Source organism: Megascapheus bottae, chromosome 3 (assembly GCF_031878675.1).
Source record: "Megascapheus bottae isolate mThoBot1 chromosome 3, mThoBot2.hap1, whole genome shotgun sequence".
In the NCBI taxonomy this organism is placed as follows: domain Eukaryota; kingdom Metazoa; phylum Chordata; class Mammalia; order Rodentia; family Geomyidae; genus Megascapheus; species Megascapheus bottae.
In genome coordinates, this window is record NC_143511.1 from 31150883 (window position 1) to 31176293 (window position 25411).

A 25411-nucleotide genomic window follows, 5' to 3' on the forward strand; every position below is an offset into this window, starting at 1 on the left:
GAGGGGCAGTCTGGGGTGGAAAAGCACCCACCCTGCTCCAAAGGTCCTTCTGGTTCAGCAAGATAGGAGCTTCTGTCTCAGGGGAGTTCTCCTTGTTTGTTTGTTTGTTTGTTTGAACTCCCTTGGAGCATTTTCCCCCCTGTTAGGAAGCATTGGCTGGGGGCAGTAGGATTTGGTACTTTAGCATCTTGCCCATGCTCCTTGAGGTGGAGAAGGGATAGGGGAGGAAGAAATGACGGGCAATGTGGCAGTCTAGCAGTACTACGTAGGAAACCTCAGTGAACAATAACTAGGGAACTTTCTTGGCTGGCTGGCTTACAGCTGGCACTCTTTCACTGGAACCATACCTCCCATGCAGCATTTTGCTGGTTAATTGAAGATTGATCTGGAGGCCTTTTTTTTCCCCAGGCTGTCTCTGAATTGTGATTCTCCACATCTCAGCCTCTGTGTAGTTGGGATAACAGGCATGAGTACCAAAAGAAATTCAGCACCCATGAGCAATGACTTAGAATTCTTCACCTTTCTCTTTTCACACAATCATTGGTGTGCTTTTGGTTCACTCCCCAAGCAAACTTACAAAGACAAAAGGTACAGAAAACAAAAACATCAACAAAGAAAAGATAAACCTCTTGTTTCCAGTTCTTGGAGCTCATTTTTTTTTTTTTTTACCAGTCCTGAGCCTTGAATCTCAAATTCAGCCTAGGCAGAAAAGTCTGCAAGGCTCCATCTCCAATTGACCAGCAAAATGCTAGCTGGGAGGTGTGGTTCTAGTGTTATGGCACCAGCTATGGGGCTAATCCAAGCAAATGGGAGAGGCCCCATGTTCAAGATAGAGTACTAGGGAGTGGGGAGGGTGCCTAGGGTAAGCTGCTTGCCTAGCATGCAGGAAGCTCTGGGTTCACGTCCTGGGTACCACATACACAAAAATAGCCAGAAATCATATTGTGGCTCAAGTGTAGAGCACCAGCCTTGAGAAAGCCCAAGCACAGTGCCCAGGTCTTGAGATCAAGCCCTAGGACTGGCAAAAAAATCAATATCTGGTACAGAAGGAAAAAGTCACACTAATACTGTTTGTAAAGATTTAAACAAACAAACAAACAACACTCCCTACAAGTTTCTGGTTAACTTCCAGATTTTTGAGAAAGTGAATTCTGATACAGTTTTTCTCTGACCAGCTTGTTGCTGCTTGCAAGAGAGAGTTTTTTAGGGGTTCTTATCGGCCATTTCTCTGTGATGTCACTCAGGGAATATTCATTTTTTTGTTTTTGATTTATACTAAGCTTAGTACAATATGTACAATTTGCACTTTTGTACACTGAAGATCCAGTTTCCTTTGGGAAGAAATTATTTCTTTCAATTGAATCTACTTTAAAAAAAGGTTTGCTTCAAACATGACAATGATAGGAACTCCAAGTAAGTCTGGGACTTGGCTTGAATCATGTTTTTCACATATATCTAAGGCCTGGATGTCTAAGGAGATAGTGACTAAATTATCTTTCCAACCCTTTACAATAAATTATCTTTTTCAATACTATTACAAAATACTGAAGGCAGGCTAACCTTATAAAAGATAGAGGTCTATTTCACTCTCATGTGTAGAGATGCAAGGTCCTGGTGCTGGCATATGCTGAGCTGCTCAAGGGCCTCTTCCATGCATCACAACATACATGTGTGTGAGTGGGAGAGAAAGGAGGGTATCACCTCTTGAAACAGGAAGCCAGAGAGAGAAATCATGGTCCCACGATCCCTTCTGAAGTGGTTTATGCCCTCAAATGGCTATAGATGTCTTAAGTTTTCCAGTAGCTCCCAGCACTACCATTCTGAGAACAAAGCTTCAGCACTTGAAACTCTGGGCAACAGAATTTCATACTTGATCCATGTCCAAACCATAGCCAGCCTTGATTTCAGATTTGCTTCCTCTGTCTGTAAACTCAGTTTTGGGCAAAAACCTTTAAAATCTTTTAACAGGATGCAGAGTCTGGATGAGCCATGGACAGAAGAGGAGGGAGATGGCACAGGCCACCCATACTACAATAGCATTCCCAGCAAGGTGCCTCCTCCAGGAGGATTTCTGGATGCACGACTGAAAACCAGACCCCATGCCCCTGACACAGCCCAGGTAAGTCTTAGAATTTTCTCACCAAGTAGAGGCTCACTGAGATCTGCTTTTGTCAAATTTCCTTCAGGCTGATAGTCCATTTAGCTTTTGATTCAATTACTCATCAACTTTCTTTCCCTGGGTTTCATAAAACATCAAAAAAAATTGAAGCTTCAGTTCAGCACATCACACTAGCCAAGTACTTTGGAATAATAATGTGATTCCTAACAAAGGTCTGTCCATCCCAGAACATGTCCTATCCTAAAAGGATCTTTTTGGTTTTCTTTGTCTTTCTTTTTTTTGTGTGTGTGTGCCAGTCCTGGGCTTGAACTCAGGGCCTGGGAGCTATCCCAATTTTTGTGCTCAAGGCTAGTGCTCTACCACTTTGAGCCACAGAACTATTTCCAGTCTTTTGATAGTTCATTGGAGTTAAGACTCTCAAGGATTTTCCTGCTTGACTGTCTTTGAACCACAGTCCTCAGATCTCAGTGCCCTGAGTAGCCAGGATCACAGGCAGCCCAGCCCTACTGTGATCTTTGTGAGTGGAAGACAGAATTCAAGGTTTTTAGAAGACTTATGGTACTTTGTGTTATCTAAACATGAATAGAGGCCTATTTTTATTCATTTCCCTTTCAATCCCCCATTTGTTGGTTGTGGGACTTGAACTCTGGGCCTGGGCGCTGTCCCTGAGCTGTTCAGCTCAAGGCTAGTGCTCTATCACTTTGAGCTATTGTGCAACTTGTGGTTTCCTGGTGATAAGAGTCTCATAGATTTGAACCTTGATCCTCAGATCTCAGATCTCCTGAGTAGCTAGGCTTAAAGGTGTGAGCCACTGGCACCTGGCTATGAACACCCAAATTTCTCTTTAACTTAAAACAATTTTCTATATTTTTATAATAAGAATGCTTTTCCTTTGCTTTTCTTTTGTGGTGTTGGAGATTGAACCTAGAGCCTTACACAAGTTAAGTGCACACTCTATCACTTAGTTACACCTTCAGTTCTGGTAGTTTTTAAACATTACATGCTTATGGTCAATGATAATACCATTCATAAAAATAGTAGATAACACTGAAATCAAGGATCTAAGACAAAGAATGAATTTTCTGGGTTCTGAGTGGCTTTCTTTTAGTGTGACTGTGGGTGCGCGGACTGGGTAGGAAATAGTATATAATTGATAGATGCCTTCAATTGAAATTCTTTCTTTCTTTCTTTCTTTCTTTCTTTCTTTCTTTCTTTCTTTTTCCTTCCTTCCTTCCTTCCTTCCTTCCTTCCTTCCTTCCTTTCCTTTCCTTTCCTTCCTTCCTTCCTTCCTTCCTTCCTTCCTTCCTTCCTTCCTTTCTTTTGTTCTTCTTTCCTTTCTTTCTTTCCTTCCTTCCTTCCTTTCTTTATTTTTGTGTGCTGTCCCTGGGCTTGAACTCTGAGTCCCTTAGCTTGTTCATGCAAAACTATCTGTGTGCCACTTGAACCACAGCTTTGTTTCCAGCTTTTTGGTTAATTGGAGATAACAATCTCATGGACTTTCCCACTTGGACTGGCTTTGAACCATGATCCTCAGATCTAAGCCTCCTGAGTAGCTAGGATTGCAGGAAAGAGTCACCAGGCACCTGGCTTACATATATTTTGGTCGCTTTGAATGATGTGGCTATGTGTGGATAAGTTCAATGTATAATTGCACTTGGAGAGATTTGGATGTCATTATAATAAGGAGAAGCCAAGTACAATTCGAATGGGGATACATCCTTCTCCCATCCACATAAACTTACTTGACAGCAACAACAAGCTATGAGCCATAGATATTGGCAGCTATGAGATATGGAGGGAAAATCAGGTGCAACCAAGGAGGCAGTTAATCTACCAGCATCCTACCTGCTCTCCTATAATTTTCAAAGAGTCTATATGTGTCTATAGTTTGCAGGAAAAGAGCAAACTTATTACCAGGGAAGACACTTAGGAGATGCGTTTGGTGAAGACTGGCAACCAACACCCGTCAGGCAAGGTGAGAGGCAAGGTAAGAAACAAACACACAATGCGATTGTCACATGCAATGCATGCTCCAGTGGGTCATTCGTCCATTTCCTGTGTTGTAGCAGAGAAAGTTCCTGCAAACATTTGCAGGGAGTGGCACTGCACATTCCTGACTAGACCATAAGAGTCAGATGACAGCTATCTGCCTTTCTGGGTCCACAGGCACAAATTTTGCAATATCTCCTGGAGTGCTGGATTTAGCTGAGAGTGGCTAGTGTTTATGATTCTGGAGATTGACTGTCAGAAGACTTTCTATGGCCAAACTTCCTTATGGCTGACTTGCTAGGGCTGGCCAAGAAGCTGATATCCCAAGAGGACCTTTGCCAATTAGGATCTGAAGAAGCACTTCTGAAGTGGATTTTTTTACTCAAACTCCATGTTCCCAGCACAGCAAGCCCCCAGGGCTCCAGTGCAAACTTGTCCGGGTTTTTTGACTCACTGTTCCTTATATCTTCCTACCACAGGAGAAACAGAAGCACCTGCCTAGATTTGCACTTGATAGAACAATGAGCCTCTCATAAGCCCTGTGTACTTTTACAAGATGTGTCCGTAGCTTAGCAAATCTAATAACATGTTTATTATAGCACACCCTAAAAATAATTTAGATGTAGCCAAATGTAATTTGGATATAACTGTATATTCTGCATATGTGAATATCTAATGTAGATATACCCAGATACAACTATAATAATTTCTATACCATTAAGAACTATGAGCTACTCATGTCTCTATTTTCTAGTTATTAATATATATGTGTGTGTTTATTCTTTCTATTGTCTACTTATTGATCATCTATTTACATATATCTATCTTATGACCTACCTAGATTTTCTTACATCCATCTATATACCAATTATCTACCTATCTATCATCACTCCTTCCATCCTTTAGAGACCCCTTTAAATTTTCACCTATTTCTCTTCTCAAGAACTATTACCATTCTCTTAATAAGTCCTGTTACAACATAGATTATAGATGAGATGGATCTGTTTATTGCCTCATGAATATAAATTCAAGCACTTACTGGTTCAGGGTTGAGACCTATCATTTTGTTATAGCCATTCATGCTAGGGACCAAGTGACAAATTTTTTCCCACTTCTTCTTCTAAATAAGAATTCCATTTCTAGCCTTTCCCAGATAAAAGAAAGTCCATACTGCTGACCTACTCAATAAAACTTGGTGGCCTGGCTGAAACCACCAGAACCACAGCCTCAAAAATGAGATTGAAATAGCAAATCATGATTATAATTTTGCTAGAAGTACTTTTTCACTTTATACTTTTACTTTATATCTATTTAAAATGTACCAAAGTAACATATGCAGATATATATACATATATAACTATCTAAGATGAATGAAGATATTATTTCCTCTAGCTGTTTGCTTTCATAGAATATTCTTAACATATTCTAGTTATCCCAGCTAGTAAAGTATAAGGAAATATAGCAGGCTTAATCAGGGCAAAGTGAACTTAGTACACATTTCCTGTCCAGGACATGAAAACTCCTAACTCACACTAAGTTTCAAACTCTCCTTTAAAAGCAAAAAATATATTTTCTGAAGAACAAATAAGAATACCCTTTATTAATTTGCAAGTAGATATTCTTCTAAATAAACCTCAAATTGAGGTGTCACCAAGATATGTGTCCCTCTGTGCTACTCAGCATCTGCTGTCCTGCTCAGCTGGAAGGTTGGGAAGGACAGACAAAAAAGACAGAGCTCTTCACCTTGTCCTTCTTGAAATGAGTTTGCAAATTGTATTTTATTTAATTACTTGTTTATGTTTTGGTGTGTGTTTGTTTGAGTGCAAGCGTGTGTGTGTGTGTGTGTGTGTGTGTGTGTGTGTGTGTGTATACGCATGTGTGTGTGCATGCAAACATGCACACACCAATACTGGGGCTTGAACTCAGGGGCCTCATACTCATGCTCTCATTTGGCTTTTTTGCTCAAGACTAAAACTCTACTTTTTGAATAATCCCTCCACTTCCAGCCTTTTGCTGGTTAATTGGGATTAAGAGTCTCAGATTTGTCTACCTGGACTGACTTAAGCCAGGATCCTCAGTTTTCAGCCTCCTGAACAGTTAGGTTTATGGTGTAAGCCTGTTTGTTAGTTTATGGTGTTAGCCTGTGTTAACTGCAAATAATGGTTTCTAAGCAAAGACAGGTGATCCAGAAATAGCATCTTAAACAGTAGAGAAAAGAGCAAAAAATAAGGTTCAAGATTTTTGAGATGAGACTTTCCAGTGAAGTAGTGTCAGCATGACACCTTATTCTAACCTATACACAGTGGTACATACTGCTAATCTTAGTATTCAGGAGGCAAAGGTAAATTTGAGACAAGAACGTGCTATCTACGGAGTTCTAGGCTTGTTGGGGCTACCTAACAAGGTTCTGCCACACACAAAAAAAGAACTCTTGAACTAATCTTGTCATCAGTGCCAAAGCACCAATAAGGTATCTAGAATAAGTCTGTAACACAGTGCAACTATTTGTGAAAACAGCATAAAGGAACTCAAAGAATCAATAAGGAGATGGAGATGAGAAAAGAGAAGTAGACTTTGTGAGCCATGATAATGAAAACAGTTTGGTACTGACACAAAAAAACATGCCCAAGGAAAAATGGAACAGAATAGAAGAAACAGAAATAAGCCCACAGATCCACAGTCATCTAATATTTGATAAAGAAGCCCAAAACATGGGAAAACTGGATATCCCAATGCAGAAAAACTAAAACTAGGTCTCTATGTAGCAATTCAAAATGGATCAGTCTTTAATATAAGACCTGAGACCATAAAACCACTACAAGAAGGAGTAGGAGAAACATTAGACCTTCTTGGTACAGGCAGGAACTTTCCAGGCATTTAGCAAACCAAAGAACCAACAAATGGGAATTGCATCAAACTAAGAAGTTTCTCTATGGCAAAGAACATAGATAACAAGCTAAAAGGACAGTTTACAGGATGGAAGTTCTTTGCTAACTATACATCAGACAATGGCCATCTTACCCAATTGATACATGAGCAAATAAGCTAAATAGAGACTTCTCAGAACTAAAAATGCCCAATAGACACATGAAGAAATACTGAACATCTTCAACCATAAAACAGATGCAAATAAAACTTTGGGATTCCATCTCACCTCAGTTAAAATGGCCATCATGAAGGCAATGATAACAGGTGCTGGCTGGTGAGGATATGTGGGAAAAGGAACCCTACTAGACTGTTAGTGGGAATGTAAACTTGCCCAACCACTCTAAAAAAAAAGGTATGGAGATGTCCAAAAAGCAACCAAACATAGAACTACCCATATGATCCAGTGATAACACTCCTGGACATTTGTCTGAAAGATTACAAATCATGTTACAGCAAAGCTACTCATACAACCATGTTCACTGAAGCGCAATTCACCATAGCTCAGATGCCAAAACATCCCAGATGCCCCTCAATGGATGAAAGGATCAAGAAGATCGTGGTATACATACACAATGAAATTTTACTCATCCATTGGAATGGTATTGCATCATTTGCAAAGAAATGGATGGACCTGGAAGACATTATGTTAAGTAAAGTTAAGTCAGGCTCAGAGAGAGATAGGACACCTATTTTCTCTCATACATGAAGCTTAAACTAATTTATAAGTGTACAAACCTATAGCCAGCTAATATTTGATAAGGGAGCCCTAAACACAGGATGGAAGAAAGCTTCTTCACGAAATATTGCTGGCAAGATTGGCCATATGCATGCACAACAAACAAACAAACAAACAAAACAGAAATTAGATCTTTGTATATTCCCCTGAACCAGAATCAATTCCAAATGGACCAAAGACCTCAATTTAAGATACTCTGAAAATATTATAGGAAAGGGTAGCAGAAACACTAGGCTCCTTGGCACAGGTCAGAATTTCCTAAGATTTAGAATCACAACAAATCAAAGAATGACTCACAAATGGGATTGCATGAAGCTGAAGAATTTCTGCATGGCAAAGGACATAGCTAGAAAAATAGAGACCTTTACTAGCTATGCATCAGACAAGGGCCTCCTATCTAACATATACTTAGAACTCAAAAAATTAACCCTCCCCCCAAAAAACAAATCCTCAAAGAAACAATAACCCCATTAATAAGTGGGCTAAAGGCTTAAGGAGAGACTTCTCCAAAGAAGAAATAAGAATGGCCAACAGACACACGAAGAAATAAATGCTTAATATCTCTGGCCATAAAATAAATGCAAATCAAAACAACAATGATGTTTCACCTCACTCCAGTTAGAATTGCCATTATGAAGACAACAAATAACACCAGATGCTAGTGGGGATGTGGCCAAAGGCGACCATTCTAGAAAGTAGCATGGAGGTACCTCAAAAGATTAAACATAGAGATTCCCTACTTCCCAGCAATCCTACTCCTGGGCATTTATCCAAATGACCACAAACAAGGCTATACTAAAGCAACCAGCAAGCCCATGTTCATTGTTTACCATAGCTAAGAAATGGAATCAACCCAAGGGCCCCTCAGTGGACCAATGGGTCAAGAAAATGTGGTATATATACACAATGAAATTCTAAGCTTCCATCAGAAAGAGTGGCATTGCCCCATTGGTTAAAAAAAATGGAAAGATTTGGAAAAACTATATTAATTAAAGTAAACCAGACTCCAAAAATCATAGACTGCATAATTTCTCTCATTTTAAATAATTAGAATGTTTCTATAAATCTACAAGTAAACTCAGTGATTAGTAAAAGATAAATAACTACACATGGATATGATTAATTAAACACAACGCTGAACATTCACACAGTGAGAACAAAAGAAGATACTCTTAGGAGAAGATCACAAGGGCTCAACAGCTATGTGCTTATGATCATAGAAAATGATGCGTATCAAAATTTAACGCCAACAAATGGAAGCAAAAGGGTGTTTACTATACTGCTTGAGGTTTTTGTTTTCTCTTTTCCTTTGATGTATTCCCTTTTGCTACTGTTTTTGATTTTTGTACTCGTTGTTTTGTATATAAATTTACTGATTTGGGGAGGGGGTGAGGAGTACAGAAATGGTGGATCAAGGGGTTCCACAGTGATATTCACCAGACGCTATGTTGGAAATGAACTATACAACTTAGGGATGTGGGTTGAAAGTCAGAAATCTGGGGGGGAAAATGAGGGAGGGAGGTACACTGTTCAAAAAGGAATGTACTAAAAAAAAAAGAAATATGCTCATTATCTAACCCATAATTGTAAGCTCTCTGTATTTCACCCTTACAGTAAAATTTTTAAATAAATAAATGCACAAGTAAACACATATGGGTTTATATGCAAGTGTACACAAATGAATTGGCTGAAGTATGATTTGCAAGCAGAGGGAATTCCTTAGAATTGAGGTGTAAGTCTTTAGAAAGACTAATTCACCATTTAACAAAATTGGCATTTGAAAGGTATTTGGGGAAGGTGGGGGGAAGGGAATGGAGAGAGGAAGAGGAGGAGGATACAATCATGACATTCAAAACATAGCCTATGAAACTAAGGGAACTGAGGGGATCAAAGGAAAGAGGAGAGAATGATGGAAGATGCATTGGGATGCATTGTATTTTTAAACTGATTTCTGGAATAAGAACTTCTTTGGCAACTGCCTAAAGATAATACAAATACAGTTTAAAAAAGAAATAGACTTGGGGGGGAGGATACTAGTGAGTGGAGGCTGAGCTAAAAAGGAGGATGAAGGAGGTTGAATATGGTTGAAATAGATTTTTGTAACTAGAAAATAGAACAGTGAAATCTGTTGGAATTTTTTCGGGGAAAAGAAGAGGGTCACCGAGAGGGAGGATTGTGGAGGGAGAGAGATGGATGAGAACGCATTGTAATTGTGTGGAGCTGTAACACACGAAATCATTCCCTTTAGAACTAATGTAAGCTTAAAACAAAAAAATGAGATCAAAAGTATCAGTGCCCTAGGGGAGACACAGAAATAAGGCCACCTGTGCAGGTGAATTGAAGACAGAAACATACAGGAAAGAGAAATCTAGATAGAAATCTTCTTGAGCAGTGCCTTGGAAGCTACCTCTGGATAACAGAACAGCCAGAAGCTCCAGGTCCATGCCCACATCCATTTTGTCCGCCCCCCACACACACACCCTGCCACCAAAGTCCCATGGGTCAGGATAGCTATCTCAGAGTAAGGGGCTCTATGGTTATGCACTCAGCCAAGGTTTCCTCCTTAGGCCCCAAGTCAGCCATGGAGGTTGTTTCGTGGTGATGGTGTCTGTTCATTTGGAAATGCTTTAACCTTCATAACGCATCCAGTGACACTTGACAAGAAAGCTGTTAAACTAAGGAGGTGGTTCTGCTCAGTCATTTCATCTGTTTTGGTTTTGTAAAAGAGAAGTTGGACATCTCCCATGAGGCATGCTGGTATTGACCTCAACATTAGCTGACAGGTCTGTGTTTGACATAACCGACTGTGAATCAACCCCCCCCCCTGCCCCGCCCAAGCCACGACACGACCCAGCAGTGATAGGCTAAAAGAGACCTAATGTCGCCACAGGGCACATCCAGAAAGCGTATTCTTATTGGTTGGTTCAAAATCCCCTGCATGGAATGGTGGGTAGGTCAATGACAGAAACATGAATGATATGACAGCCCTCTGGCCATTCTCAAAGGGAAAAAAAGCCTCATTTTTTTTTAAATTGCAGGATCCTTGGACATTTACAGCATGCCAGAAGGGAAAAGCAATGTGGCTCCCATGGGAGAAGCCCCCACCTATGTCAACACGCAGCATATCCCAGCGCAGGCCAGCAGGGCAGAAGGCAGCCCTCGGAAGGACCTCTTTGACATGAGTAGGTTTCCATTTGTCTATAGTTTCCATCTCTTCAGAGTTTATTAAAAAACAAACAAACAACACTGCTTCTTTTCAATTTAAGTGCAATTACTGAATTTTTCTGTTAGCAGGGTTTTGCTTAATGCCTATGATTTAGTTGCACTTTTCTGGGCTCTGATTGGGCTCATTGAAGGCTTTGAGATTACAAACTCTCTCTTGGAGTTAAGAAACAGAACCTATTTTCCCTGTGCCTTTGCTCTTGAAAACTTGCTAATGTGTGGGGACAAATGACATACAGAAATATATGCATTCACTTATCTACTCACTTAAATATTAATTGGCCACAATGTGCTAATTACTGTATAATTTACAAAAGATGCAAAGATGATATGGGCTGTATTCACATTGGGCTCAGTCTATCAAGCAAGACCAACATAGAATTAAGAGATCACAATGCATCTCTCTCACACATGTATTTTTCTCTCTCTCTCCTCTCTCTCTCTCTCTCTCTCTCTCCCTCTCTCTCTCTCTCTCTCTCTCTCTCTCTCTCTCTCTCTCTCTCTCTCATTTCTACACTCTCTCAACTTTTCTCCTTGTTTTATTCTGATTCTCTTTCTTTCTCACTACCCATTCCAAAAATTTACTGAGCACTTATGTATCAAATATCTCCATATTGAACATATGCAAACAGCAACAACATAGAAACAAAACTTGGCGAACCCTTATTCTGATAGAGCTTAAGTAGATAAGTAATCATATGTTATTGGGTAGTAAGACATACTCAAGAGTGATAATCAGTAGAATAGAATGAGGAGAGTAGCAGGAACTTACCATGCTTAGAGGTACGGTGGAAAGTGGATCCTGGGCTTGGAGTCAGTCATATAGATTAGGAAGATTAAGTTATTCTTGAACCGAAATAGATTGAAATGTGAAAATTGTTCTTAAGGAATTTGGAAACTGCTTTCCAAGCACGAATAATTTTATATGTTAAAATTTTCCTTTTTAACTCCACAAGAACTTGACAATCTAAAGTGGGCCTGAAAGACTAATGTTGAATTATTTTCCACATGTGTTGGGCCCTTACTATTTTATTTAATTGTATCCACCACCCTGCAGGTAGATTTTCTTATTCCTTTTGCCATTTTATAATGGAGGAGGAGGTGAAGAATCCTAGAAGTTAAGCAGCTTCACATCAAAGGGCAGCCTTGCTGCTCCAGTACTTGCTGTTTGTAGTGAAGTATGTGGCAGGACAGTGTCATGACCCCACACTGGGCTTTCTCTTAGCCCTGTGGCTTCCCTGACACACAGAGCTTCCTCTGACCCCATACACTCTTGAGTCTCAATGCCTGGAGATACCTAATGGAACCCTCAGTCCAATCCTTCAGATTAAAATAAAAATATGGCCGGGCCTGTAATCCTAGCTACTGAGGTTCAAAGCCAGACCAGGCACAAAAGGACCTGAGACTCTATTTTTTATAATATATTTTTGTAAGTAATAGAAGGGTTACATTATATTCACCAGACAGAAGGTGAATTACTTCACAAACATTGATATCCTTTCTCATGCCTTGGTCCCCATTTCCCTCCTCCCACCCCCCCATCTTGTTTTCTCCCCTTCCCTATCCTAGTTCAGATAACCAAGTACGCATATAAACAATATATCAGATAACAAGGTGAAATACTATAACAATATGAGATAACCAAGGAACAGCAAAAGAGATGAGACATAACATAGTACATTAAGGACAACAATCACTCATTATATGGCTTTTGTTTCTATATCCTGGAGGTCCTTTCATTTAGTGTCATACTATATGGCCTTATGTATCTAGGTTTTATTCTATTGTAAATCTCTGCTAGGAGAGCCCAAGGTTTCTACTGATTATGACAAAAGGGGGAAATCATTGAGCCTATGCTCCTTTGAGTCTGGCTTACTTCACTTAATATGATTTTTTTCTAAGTCTTTCCATTTCCTTACAAATGGGGCGATGTCATTCTTTCTGACAGCAGCATAGAATTCCATTGTGTATAAATACAACATCTTGTTGATCCACTCATCATCTGGGTTTGTTCCATATCTTTGCTATAGTAAATAGTGCTGCAATGAACATCATTGTGCTAGTGGGTTTAATATGTCCTTGGTGGGAGTGCAAACTCGTTCAATCACTATGGAAAGCAGTATGGCAGTTCCTCAGAAGACTAAACATAGAGCTCCCCTATGACCCAGCAATTCCACTACTTGGCATTTACCCAATCGTCCAGAAACAAGGACCTAAGACTCTTATCTCCAATTAACCTCTAGAAAATGGGAAGTGGGGCTTGGCTCAAGGGTAGGGTGGTAGCCTTGAGCTGAAGGGCTTAGGGACAGCGCCCAGGCCAAGTTCAAGCCCCATGACCCACAAAATATATAAATAAATAAAATAAAATAGAAATAAAAATATGGAAGCCACATGTTGATGATTCATGCCTATAATCCTAGCTACTCAGGCTGGGGTCTGAGGATATCAGTTTGAAGCCAGCCCCAGCAGAAAAATCCCTGCAACTCTCATCTCCAAACAACCAGCAAAAAGCTAAAGTGGAGGTATGGCTTAGTGGTAGAGTGCCAACTGTGAATACAAAAGCTGAGCAAGAGCACGAAGCCCTGATTTCAAGCCCCAGTACTAGAACACATGTATGTACACAACACACACACACACACACACACACACACACACACACACACACACACACACACACACAGTGGAAACAGGCCCCAAACCACGGAGTCACTTTCCCAAGTTACCAAGTAAAACACTTGCCATTCAGCCCAAGCCTCAGTTTCCACAGTATTCCCAAATGACAGTATGGCATCGCACTTCCAAACAGACTATTTTTATAGTTTAATTCCATCCATTTACTTCTCACCTCAAAGGCTGAGGAGAGTAAGCTGGGTATGAGGTTGGAGAAAATGGAGAACCAGAGCCTTCCTCTCTTTCCATCCATGAATGTCTACTCCTTCTCCAAAAAACCAGACAAGAAAACGAAAAGTAGAAATGGCCCGGAGGAGTTGGTGTCCACTAAGAGGTGTGACATTGAAGCCAGCATTTCTGTTGTTTGCTTGGGATCAACACAGGTAAATGACAGATAGCGCTGGCAAGATGGTGGTAGATGATGTGGATGATGATTGTGCCGTGATGATGATGATAGTCGTGATGGTGACTTTGGAATGGGTGCTGGTTGCTTTGGAAGATGGTGATGGGAAGGTTGTTGGTGCTGTGGGTGATACGGATAGAGGCAAACAGAACCATAGGGTTGATGCTGACAGGGGTAATGGCAGGGATGTCTTGTACACATTTTCAGCCTCTCCATGTAACCAGACACAACTTTTAAAAGCCCACATGTATCATTCAGGCAATAATTGTAACCTCCCTTTCTGTAAAAGATCTAACACCTGTAGAAGATATAACAGTTGTTGAACAGATTTAATTGGTTTCATGTATTCACTCTTCTTTCCATCCTCTACTGACATTTCCCAAATTGGGTTTATTTTACAGGGTCCATTAATTACTTACAGAGTATAAACTTGTGTCCCAGAAACCACGGGGCTCGGGAGAGCTAACTGTGCGAGTGGAAAGCCATTCCTGCTCTATGCCGAGGTCTTTAGGGGTTTTCTCCTGTGATCCTAAATAACCATCGCAACCAGTCCTACTTTTACAGTTGTGTGGCACTGGGTGTTCTTTTGGGGACTTTTGTCCATACCACCCTACAGGAAAATTAAGCATTGAAATCTAATTAGATGTGCCTGGCTACTTCTTTTGTCGGTGGTATTTATTGCTGTTAGAGCAGCAATCTTGCCATTCATAGATGTTTTAGAGTGAGAATTTGTGTTTCAGTGGGGATAAAGCCTTGCTTTTCCCTTTGGTACAAGATGCATTTGGAGGTCAAGGGATGAAATGGCTTCTAGACTGAAAAAACCCACAGTAGAGGCATTCAAAGATTTTGAGACAAACTGTTGGTAGAGTGACCTTAGGTTTTGTATGAAGTCAAAGCCTCATGGCTTTTCTTTTGTTTTGCTAGTGGCAGTTTTATGCAGAATTTGTTAAGGAGGTTGGCAAATAGGCCACAGAAAGTAGCTGGTGTGAAATATCTATAGCTGTTTGAAGTGTGTCATTCTACCTTTTTGAAGATTGTGCTTAAAGCCATGTCACAAAGTAGCACTCCTGGTTGTCTGGGGAAAGACTTACTGGAGAGAGCCAGGCTAAAATTTGGGTTTGTGCTTTACATGCTTGTTATAATAAGTCTTGTGATATTAACAGCTTGTTGTTTTCCTCTAGTCCCTTTCTCCTAAGAAGTTGTGTTTGCATTTTCATCTTTCACACTGTATTTTTTTTTTTATCATTCCTTCTTGGGTTTGACTCACTGCTGGAAAATATTGTTGACAGAACCTTTTGAAGATGCTCTCAAGAACCAGTCACTGGGACCCATGTTGAACAAGGCGGCCTCTGTGGAGTGCATGAGCCCTGTCTCCCCCAGGGCTCCAGATGCCAAGATGCTGGAGGACTTGAATGCTGAGCCTTGGTACCAAGGAGAGATGAGCAGGAAAGAGGCCGAGGGGCTGCTGGAGAAAGATGGAGACTTCCTGGTCAGAAAGAGCACTACCAACCCTGGCTCCTTTGTCCTCACTGGCATGCACAATGGCCAGGCCAAGCACCTGCTACTGGTGGACCCTGAAGGCACGGTGAGGCACGGGGGCAGGGGTCTTCTAAGGAGCTCAGGGCTTCTTGGTTTCTTCTTTTATTGGTGTGTGTGTAAAGGTGATGTCTACTTCTGGCTGTGTCTATTTAATGAGTACTTGTGGGATGACTACCACACTGCTTCCCCACCTGTAAGGGACTGCCAGGGATAGAGGACCCGAGCCTTTGGCCAGTGCTTGGGGACAGATGTCTGTCAGTATCCCATGGGAATAATGCAAATTTGAAGATGATCATAGCCCAGGCTAAAAGCCTTGACTTTGATGTCCTGTAAGATAAATAAATACAGGCATTTCAATTTACTACATGGAAACTTTTTTTAAAAGTGACATCCTTGTTGCATATCCTCATATCGATATATATATATATATATTTTTTTTTTTTTTTGCTGGGGCTGGAAATAAGTGCCTGGGCACTGACCCTGAGCTGTCATGCTCAAGGCTAGCTCTGCTACCTCTTGAACCATAATTCCACTTCTGGCTTTTCCTGTGGTTAATTGGAGATAAGAGTCTCATGGATTTTCCTGCCTAGGCTAGCTTCAAATTGTGGTCCTCAAATCTCAGCCTCCTGACTTGCTAGGCTTACAGACCTGAGCCATTGGTACCTGGCTAGACTTACCATATTTTAAAGCACCTTCAGTCAAAACTGAAACCTAAATGTGAAATGTAAAAAAAGACAGCAGCAAGCTGTGAAAATAAAAATCCACAATAAAAAGGTTGTCTAGAACTATGAAGGTAAAACCAATAAAAAGAACATTTTTCTTCTAAATACATTCACAGTGGATGAAGCTCAATAGACTCCTGGGCTTCTCCTATTTATCACAATTATTTCCAGAAGCTGAGTTTCCAAGGTTTTTATTTGTGGGCTATAAAATGTGATGAGTAACAAACAAACTCCCCACCAATTACTCTCTTATCTTCCAACTCAGAGAGCTACTGCCTAGTGGTACCGAGCTGGAAGTTTAACTTTGCTCAACAAGTCTGTACATTGGGCTCAACTGTTCGTTTTCTGGTTAATCAATAATATTTGCATAGCCCAATAGTTGCTAAGTTCAATAAACACAATTAAATCACCTTTACCATGAAGTAAATTCCAGTGTTCCTTTTTCAAACCTTTTATGAACCCCCCCCCCAAAAAAAAACCAGGTAGAAGGGGGCCGGGAGTTTGGCCTAGTGGTAGAGTGCTTGCCTAGCATGCACGAAGAACCAGGTTCGATTCCTCGGTAGCCCACATACATATCAAAAAGCCAGAAGTGGTGCTGTGGCTCAAGTGGTAGAGTGCTAGCCTTGAGAAAGTCCAAGGACAGTGCTCAGGCCCTGAGCTCAAGCCCAGGACTGGCAAAAAAAAAAAACCAAACAGGTAGAATTATTTAAATAATAGTGTTTGGTTAGACTTGAATGCAGTGTGTGTGGGAGGATACAAGGGGAGAGAACAGAGACATAATTCAGAGGTCCCTACCAACGCACCTGCATAGCTCAGTTCTTGGTGCTCTGAAAACAGCTCTCTCTGCATAGACCCTCTTTTTAAAAAAAATGAATTTTATTGCCTGGGTAATGTATAGAGGGGTTACAGTTACATTTGTCAGGCAGTAGGTGCACTACTTCTTGAACCTTTATACCCCTTCTTCCCACCCCCCACCTCCTCCTAATCATCTTGTTTTCTCCCTTCCCTTCCCTATTTATATAGATCCTCTTCTATCCCCACCAAGGCAACTCCTTCTCCAACAATGGAATGGAATGAATGTGACTACTTCTTCCAGCTCACCTAAAGTAGACACACACACACACACACACACACACACACACACACACACACACACATTCACACACTCTACCAAAATAATATATTTTTGTGTTTGCACCTTTCAGAAATTTGCAAGCATAATGTTCTACAAATCCTCTTTCACTCTATTCTTTGTAACCCTGCAGATACAATGTTTTGGAGCTTTCTGTGGTGGCAATTATTATTTCAGTGGGCCACAGGGGCCCGTTGTATACACATATCACTTACTGAACTCTCTGGTGAAGGGAGTCTAAGAGAGTCTGCCACAGTCCTTTATGCATCACATTTTTCTTTCCTTTTTTTTTTTTTTCAGTACTTGAGGCGTGTCTTTGAGGCACGTGTCAGCACTAAAGGTTTGGTTAGAGGAAATGCACACATAAGTTTTGCACTTGAATGTTTTTAATTATCTAGACCACTCAGGAGTACATAGAAGACTGTAAGAGGACCCCAATACTTACTTTTCCTTGGTAGTGTTTCCCTAGTTTTGTTAACCTGTAGGAAGAAAGAGTTGAGGGATAGCTCATGATCTGATTTTTCAATTCTTTAATTGTGTATCATAAGTAGGTTGTCATGTATTTCCTATAAATTTTATGCTCTTATAGTTCCCCTATGGTTTTAGTTTCTGTCTTTCTATTGTGCGCTCTCTCTCTCTCTCTCTCTCTCTCTCTCTCTCTCTCTCTCTCCTCCCCATTTCTATCCTAATCCTGGGGGTTTGAACTCAGAGCCTGTGCACTGTCTCTGAGCTTTTGTGCTCGACAAGTACTCTGTCACTTAAACTACATGTCAGATTAATTTGTTGGAGAAAAAAAAGGTTTTTCAATCTTATATGATCACTTCCATGAACATAGCATAACAGAATGTTGTGATTCCAGCAGTAGTGCCAGAACATTGGTCTTGTTTTTGTACAGCACGTCTCTGCTTCCCAAGGCCATCTTTACATCTGTTTTTTCCCCCTTGTGCTAAGGGTGCCTTTGAGTCTTGTCCAGAACAGGATGCTCTTTACTGGTCCAGTGTGGAAAGGAGTGTTTTTGGTTTATGATCCTTTTTAGCTTAAGTGATTTCCATCTTTCATTCATTCATCCAACTATTCAAAAAAAATGTATGTACTTAAGCCAGGCACTAATGGCTCACACCTGTACCTAGCTACTCAGGAGACTGAGATCTGAGGATCGCAGTTTGAAGAAAGCCCAGGCAGAAAAGTTAGTGAAAATCTTATCCCCAATAAACTACTCAGAAAAAGCTAAAAATGGTACTATAGCTCAAGTGGTAGCATACAAGCCTTGAGTACAAAGAGACTTAGGGAGAGTACTCAGGCCCTGAGTTCAAACCCCAGGACCAGCAAAAACTGAGAGTCCTATGAGGTTCCCTGAAAAAAGGGCCATACCCTATGAATGTATAGCCACACTAGATGTAATATATTGTGCAGGTATAAAATCACAAACAAGATTTTCTGTAGACCTAGCACAGAGTTCTGTCTATTTTCATTAGCTATCCAACAATTCAGTTGTGGTTCTCTAAAAGTAAACAGGAAGCCAGATTCTAATGGTTCTCAACTGTATGTAGGCTGAGATATGATGGTTGTAATCCAAAGCTAGACTGGGCAGATAAATATAAGGGACACTTATTTTCGATTAACCAGCAAAAATTTGGAAGTGCAGGTGTAGCTCATTGGGTGAAGTATCTGCCTTGAATTAAAAAAAAAAAAGCAAGAATTCAAGGCTCTGAGTTCAAGCTCCAGTACTGGCACAAAAAGAAGAAAGAATGAAAGAAGAAGCGAGGAAGGGAGGAAAGAAGGAAGGAAGGAAAAAAGGAAGGAAGGAAGGGAATTATGAAAGACATGTATCAAAAAATTCTAAGAAAATAGAAATACTTCAATTGAAATGTGTTCTATTTAAAAACACAGAGTAGTGAAAATATAGCTAAATGTCATCATCCTATAAACACACATTGCATTTCTGTTTACTTCATCTTTATAGACCAAATACAAGAAGAGATGTGAAGCACTAACAGTGAATTTAGTATACATGCACAAACCAGTATCAAAATGGTGGAGAAACTGAAGTAATACAGTTCTGATAATGTTGTTAAACTAGGTGGCCACACAAACCAGTCCAAAAGCTGTGCTACTTATAATATAATTTCATTATTAGAGGAGAGATTTGCAGCCCAGTTGAGAACCCTTCTTACAACAAACCTACTAATGACTGCTCTTTTGGGGGTCTTTTAGGTGAATCTGATTATCTAGCTTAATTGATCCTATGAAAGATAGCTTTAGCTGAAAAGAAAATGGAAGCAAAAAACTTAATTAAAAATGTAAGTTGCTTCCTTGCTGTGAGGACACCAAAATAGATGTGGAACACATTCTCTTCAATATTTATTCATCCGATTTTCATGGTAATTGGCTGGTCTGTGAGTATAAAGGGGGAAAGTTGGCAGAACAGATTACTCAGAGAAAAGAGGGATGCAACACCAAATCCACATCTAAATTTACTCCTGAGTCTGCCAGCCTCTGAGCCCTCCCACTATGCATCAAGGCCACTGGAAACCACGTGAGAAGGCCCTCAGTGGCAGCTTCTCAGCCTCCTTGGTAACATGCACAAAATACAGAGCCTAAAATAGCAATTGGAGAGAGCCCATAGATGAGTCTGTGGGAGAGGCTTCAGAGAGGCAGTCCGTTATTTTTCCTTCTCAGCATCTTCTGGATCATGTAGTTAGCCCAAGTGTGCCTGAAATTATCCCCTGAGTCACCAATGATTCATTGATTTATCCCTTTGGCCTTTCAGGAGCAGCTCAGTGGAGGGAGGAAGGATGGAGGGCCCTGGGCTTTCACTGGGATAAGCCAGCACCACACAGGCAATATTTTTAGGTTCTCGGTGAGCTTGACTCACTGTATTCTTACATGACTGCACTTTCTGGAGCACCTACTGGGATTGTACTCATTAGATCACAGAGCCGTGATGAGTATCCAACACGGCCATATTTCCTGGATTTTTCTTTCATACTGAGAATATGTTTTAAAAATATGACTGGAGGGATAAGATTTTTTTTTTGAGAACAAAAGCAAAATAGACAAATGGAATTGCATCCAACTTAGATGATTTTTTTACCCACAACCAACAGAGGGAAGAGACACCCCAAGAAGGGGAGAAAATGTTTGCAAAGTATTCATTTGATAAGGGGATACTTGCCAGAATATATAAAGAGATCAAACAACTCAACAAGAAAAAAATCAATTGTTAAAATTAGGCAAAAATTCTAAGAAGACATTTCATAAAGCATATCCAAATAAATCAACACATATGTGGAAGAATACTCAGTATCACTAATTACCAGGGAAATGCAAATAAAAACCACAATAAAGTTTCATCTCACCAACTTAGCATAATTATTGTTTTTAAAAAGACCAAAACATGTGTGAGGAGAGTTGCCCAGTGATACATTGCTTGCCTAGCATGCACAAAGACCCAGATTCGATTCCTCGGTACCACATACAGAGAAAAAACCAAAAGTGGTGCTGTGGGAGAGCTCTAACCTTGAAAAAGCCCAAGGACAGTGCACAGACATTAAGTTCAAGCCCTGGGCAAAAAAAGAGATCAAAACATAACAAATTCAGTCAAGGAAACAGAGAAAGAAAGTCTTATCACACTTTTGGTAGGAATATAAGTTAATACAACTACTACTGCATACAGTATGGCAGTTTCTTGAAAAATTAAAAATGAAATCACACATGATAGAGTAATCTTACTGCCCAAAGAAAAAGAATCAATATGTCACATTTACCTCTGTACTCTCATGTTTACAGCAGTGCTCTCCCAGATACGGAATCAACAGATATGTGGAATAGACATTTCCCCCCAAAGGAGAAATTTATGTCATTTGTAACCACACAATTGTAACTGGAGAGAATTATGTTAAGTGAAATAATACAAGCAAAGAGAGCCAAGTTTTGCATGATCTCAGTCATATAATGAGATCTAAAACAAGTTATTTCCTAAAAGCAGGTAGTAAAATAGCGATTATCAAAAGCTGACTGAGGCTGGTAAAAGGGGGATTGGAGAGTTTATCAAGATATATAAAGTTACAGTTAAATAAAAGAAATACACGTTCTTGACTGGACACTGATGGTTCATGCCTGTAATCCTAGCTACTCAGGAGGCTGAGATCTGTATGATCATGATTTGAAACCAGCCTGGAGAAGAAAAGTCTATGAAACTTAATCTCCAAAATAACCAGCAACAATTTAGCTGCAGGCATGACTCAAGTGGTACAATACTAGCTAAGCAAGCAAGCTGAGCAAGTTAGAGGTCTTGAGTTTAAACACAATACCACAAAAATGTTATATAGCTAACCACAATATCTTGTTTTTCAAAAATTAGAAGACTCTGAATATTGTTATCACAAAGAAATTGTGAATTTATGTGGTAATGGATAGTTAATTAATTCGGTCGGTACTTACACAATGTACACATGGTTCAAATCATCACACTATAGCTTATATGTGTATAGTTAGCATACATTTTCAAATTTGATTTGTATCAGGACCAGATAAAACCTGAATTCTCAGTGGCTTTACCGAGTAGAGCCTCAGTCCCAATACACAAGAAGTCAAGTCTCTCTGATCCATCTGGTCCTTAGTTACCCAAGACCCAAGATCCATCTCTTACATCCACCTTCTCACCCCAGAGGTGCAGTGTAGAAGAGGGGCTTAGGAAAGCTCACTGACTCTCAAAGGCCTCTCTGGGATTGTGATATCCTGAGTCCCCACTTGGTTCTGCTTCTTAAGACAGGAAGCTGAGTAATGCCAGCAGTGAACAGTGTTCTCCCAACAAGCTCAGTTCAACAACGCAGGGTTCAAGTTTCTATGAACACAATCATGTAAATAAGTAAGATACTGCAAAAAAGAATTTAATATTATTATTGGTCTTAGTCTTAGGACTTGGACACAGGGCCTGGGTGCTGTCCCTGAGCTCACTGTATTTTAATCTAGCTTTTTCTGTTTATAGGGTAATGAGGAATTAAAACCAAGGCTTCATGAATGTTACCACATTCCCAGTCCCTGTTACTACATTTTAATGTCCTCTAATTGGCTTCAGTGTCCTTTTGATAGACCCTAATTATTTTCAGCCACCTCTTTCCTTCGGACACTCTAATAGCTGATTCATCCTCTCCCAGCCACTTCCATCTTTAGAAACCAAGATCCAGGCACAAGCTGTGCTTACCGGGGCTGAATTAGTCAGGTGTCCACTACTGTGTCAACATCCCTGATATCATTTTAGAAAGAGGAAGAACTTCTTTTTGGTTCGTGTGCATAGAGGTTCCAGCACATTGTTTTGTGGCCCTGGTGCTTTGGGGTTGTGGTGAGGCAGTATGTCATGGCAGGAGGGGTAAAAGAGAAGACTACTCACCTTATGGAAGCCAGAAACCAGAGAGGAGGAGGAGAGAAAGAGAGGAGGAGGAGAAAAGAAAGAAGAGGATGAGGAAGACGGAGGAGGAGAAAGAAAAGGAGGAAGAGAGGGAAGGAGTGGAAGGGGGAGGAAGAGGAGGAAGAAGAAGAGGAGAAAATGTAGGAAGAGGAGGAGGAGGAAAAGGATAAAGAAGAGGAGAAAAAGGATGAGGAGGAAGAAGGTTTCTATCTCATGTCCTAAAGGTTTCACTGCCTCCCAATGGTCTCACAATCTGATAACATGCCTTTGGGAAATGTTACAAACCACAGCAGGAGTGTTGTTGCCCGTCCCTGGCCTCTTAATGGAGAGTTAGGTTACACGCATGTGTGTGTGTGCGCATGCACACACACACACACACACACACATCCTCACACACATGAACCGTCACACAGACACCCACATTTCACCATCTCCCCACACACCTCACTCAAATCTCCAACCACATGCATGCACACATATAGATTACAAGGCACAGATAATTTCTAAATGCATATATCCTAGAAACCATGACTCTGTGACACCTCTTCCAATTCCAGTCCATTATCACAGGGTTCATTACAGATTTTATGTTTTCCACATTTAGAATTCCTTTCTCCAACAATGACTAACCTGACTCCTATCAGCTATATAATGTCTTCGTTGATGTATCCAACATCCATCTTCATGGGTAAACCTTTCTCTGTGGCTGCTGTCTGTTGCCTTCCTGAGCATTTTCCTCACCCTGTCTGGGCTTCCACTCTTCCCATCAGATCACGTGGACTCTCCTTACTTTGCTCACACTCTAGGTAAATTTTAAAAGTTGAATAAGGAAGAGAATGGGTTTTCAGTTTTCCGTGGGTGCCACTCATAAATGCTGCAGCTCAAAATCATTTTATTTGCATCTATTGATTGCACAAAGGAGTTTTATTGGATACATGTATACAATATATCCCAGCTAAAATCATCCCCTCTGCTACTTTCCCTCATTTTCTTCCCATTTGAAAAACAATTTCAGCAAGATTTGTTGCTCTGTTTTCACATGTATTTAAACCATATTCACCCTTTCGAATCCTCTCAATTCACTCAGCCCTCAACAGAATCCGCCATGTATTTCTCTCATTCATTTTCTTCAGCACGTATTAATCGCACTTTCTTTCTCTGGCTAAGTCCCTGATAAAGTTGCCAGGTATGTGTTGTTCTGGCTTCCTGTTTTCCTTTGTGCTGTTACTTAGCAACCAGAAGGCAGGTTACGTGGGAAGATAACTGGATGGCACTGCTTGCAAACTCTCTGAAGACCAGTGCTATTCTCTGGAACCTTCTATCATCTGGTCCTGGGATGTGGAGACCCTGGGAAACTGCACTGCTGCCAGAGAAAGCTCCAGTCCATGGCTTCTGTTCCCAAGTTCTTTCTATCCTCGAGCTATGTCCTGATGGTCAAATAGACCTGTTTATGTAATGGAACTTCCCATATCCCTGATTCAGACATTCCCTCCTCTGGGTATCCCAGTCATCATTCGATAAGAAACTTCCTTATCATTGTGTCCTCACAGACGATGCAATGCATGGACCCCTCTAATGCTGCTAAGCATCTGTGTCTCAGTCCACACACATAGCATGCAGGAACAAGAATGCATCCAGGGACCTGTATTCTATAAGATTCATATATTCCTGTGTGATACGGCTGCAAGCTGCTCCACATCAAGTCCAGTGTTTACTGTTTCTGAGTCAAACTTCCTTTATTTCTTCTCGTTAGAGAAGAAATGGTCTGCTGTCCAGACCATTTGCTGAAAGGTTTTCTCTTTTCTCTCATTCTATTCCAAGTCCCTTCCCCCTCTCTCTCTTTTTTTTTTATTAGTTTCTGTTAACAATCGAGAACATGGTGCCTTTCTTTCTCTCTTTCTTTCTTTCTCTCTTTCTTTCTTTCTCTCTTTCTTTCTTTCTCTCTTTCTTTCTCTCTTTCTTTCTTTCTCTCTCTCTTTCTTTCTTTCTCTCTCTCTCTCTCTCTCTTTCTTTCTTTCTTTCTTTCTTTCTTTCTTTCTTTCTTTCTTTCTTTCTTTCTTTCTTATTTTTGCCAGTCTTGGGCTTGAGCTCAGGGCCTGAGCACTGTCCTTGGGCTTTCTCAAGGCTAGAGCTCTACCACTGAGCCACAACCACTTCTGGCTTTTTTTCTATGTATGTAGTACCGGGGAATCGAACCTGGGTCTTTGTGCATGTTAGGCAACTAATTTACAGTAGGCCAAACTTCCAGCTCCATGGTGCATTTTTGAAGCTCTTATTCTGTACTTTTACTTTTGCTTCAATTCCTTCCCTCTACAGTTGCCTGCCATTTCACATTTGGAGCTAGGCTTTTTGCTTGGGCTGGAGTGGTGTTGGCTACCTTCTCTCTCTCTCTCTCTCTCTCTCTCTCTCTCTCTCTCTCTCTCTCTCTCTCTCTCTCTCTCTCTCTGTGTGTGTGTGTGTGTGTGTGTGTGTGTGTGTGTGTGTGTGCGTGCGCGCACGCCATTACTAGGGCTTGAACTCAGGGCCTGGGTGCTCTCTTGG

General features: G+C 40.6%; 1 protein-coding gene across 1 annotated transcript in view; it reads left to right on the plus strand.

Annotated features, from left to right (window-relative positions):
* The window catches only part of Shc3 (SHC adaptor protein 3), a 108821-nt gene that overhangs the window by 72652 nt on the left and 10758 nt on the right, over window positions 1–25411 (plus strand). Inside the window, exons 9-12 of the mRNA XM_090329772.1 lie at window positions 1969–2119; window positions 4007–4106; window positions 10811–10954; window positions 15357–15652. Of these exons, the coding sequence (XP_090185898.1) occupies window positions 1969–2119; window positions 4007–4106; window positions 10811–10954; window positions 15357–15652 (691 nt within the window). The remainder of the gene's footprint in view (window positions 1–1968; window positions 2120–4006; window positions 4107–10810; window positions 10955–15356; window positions 15653–25411) is intronic.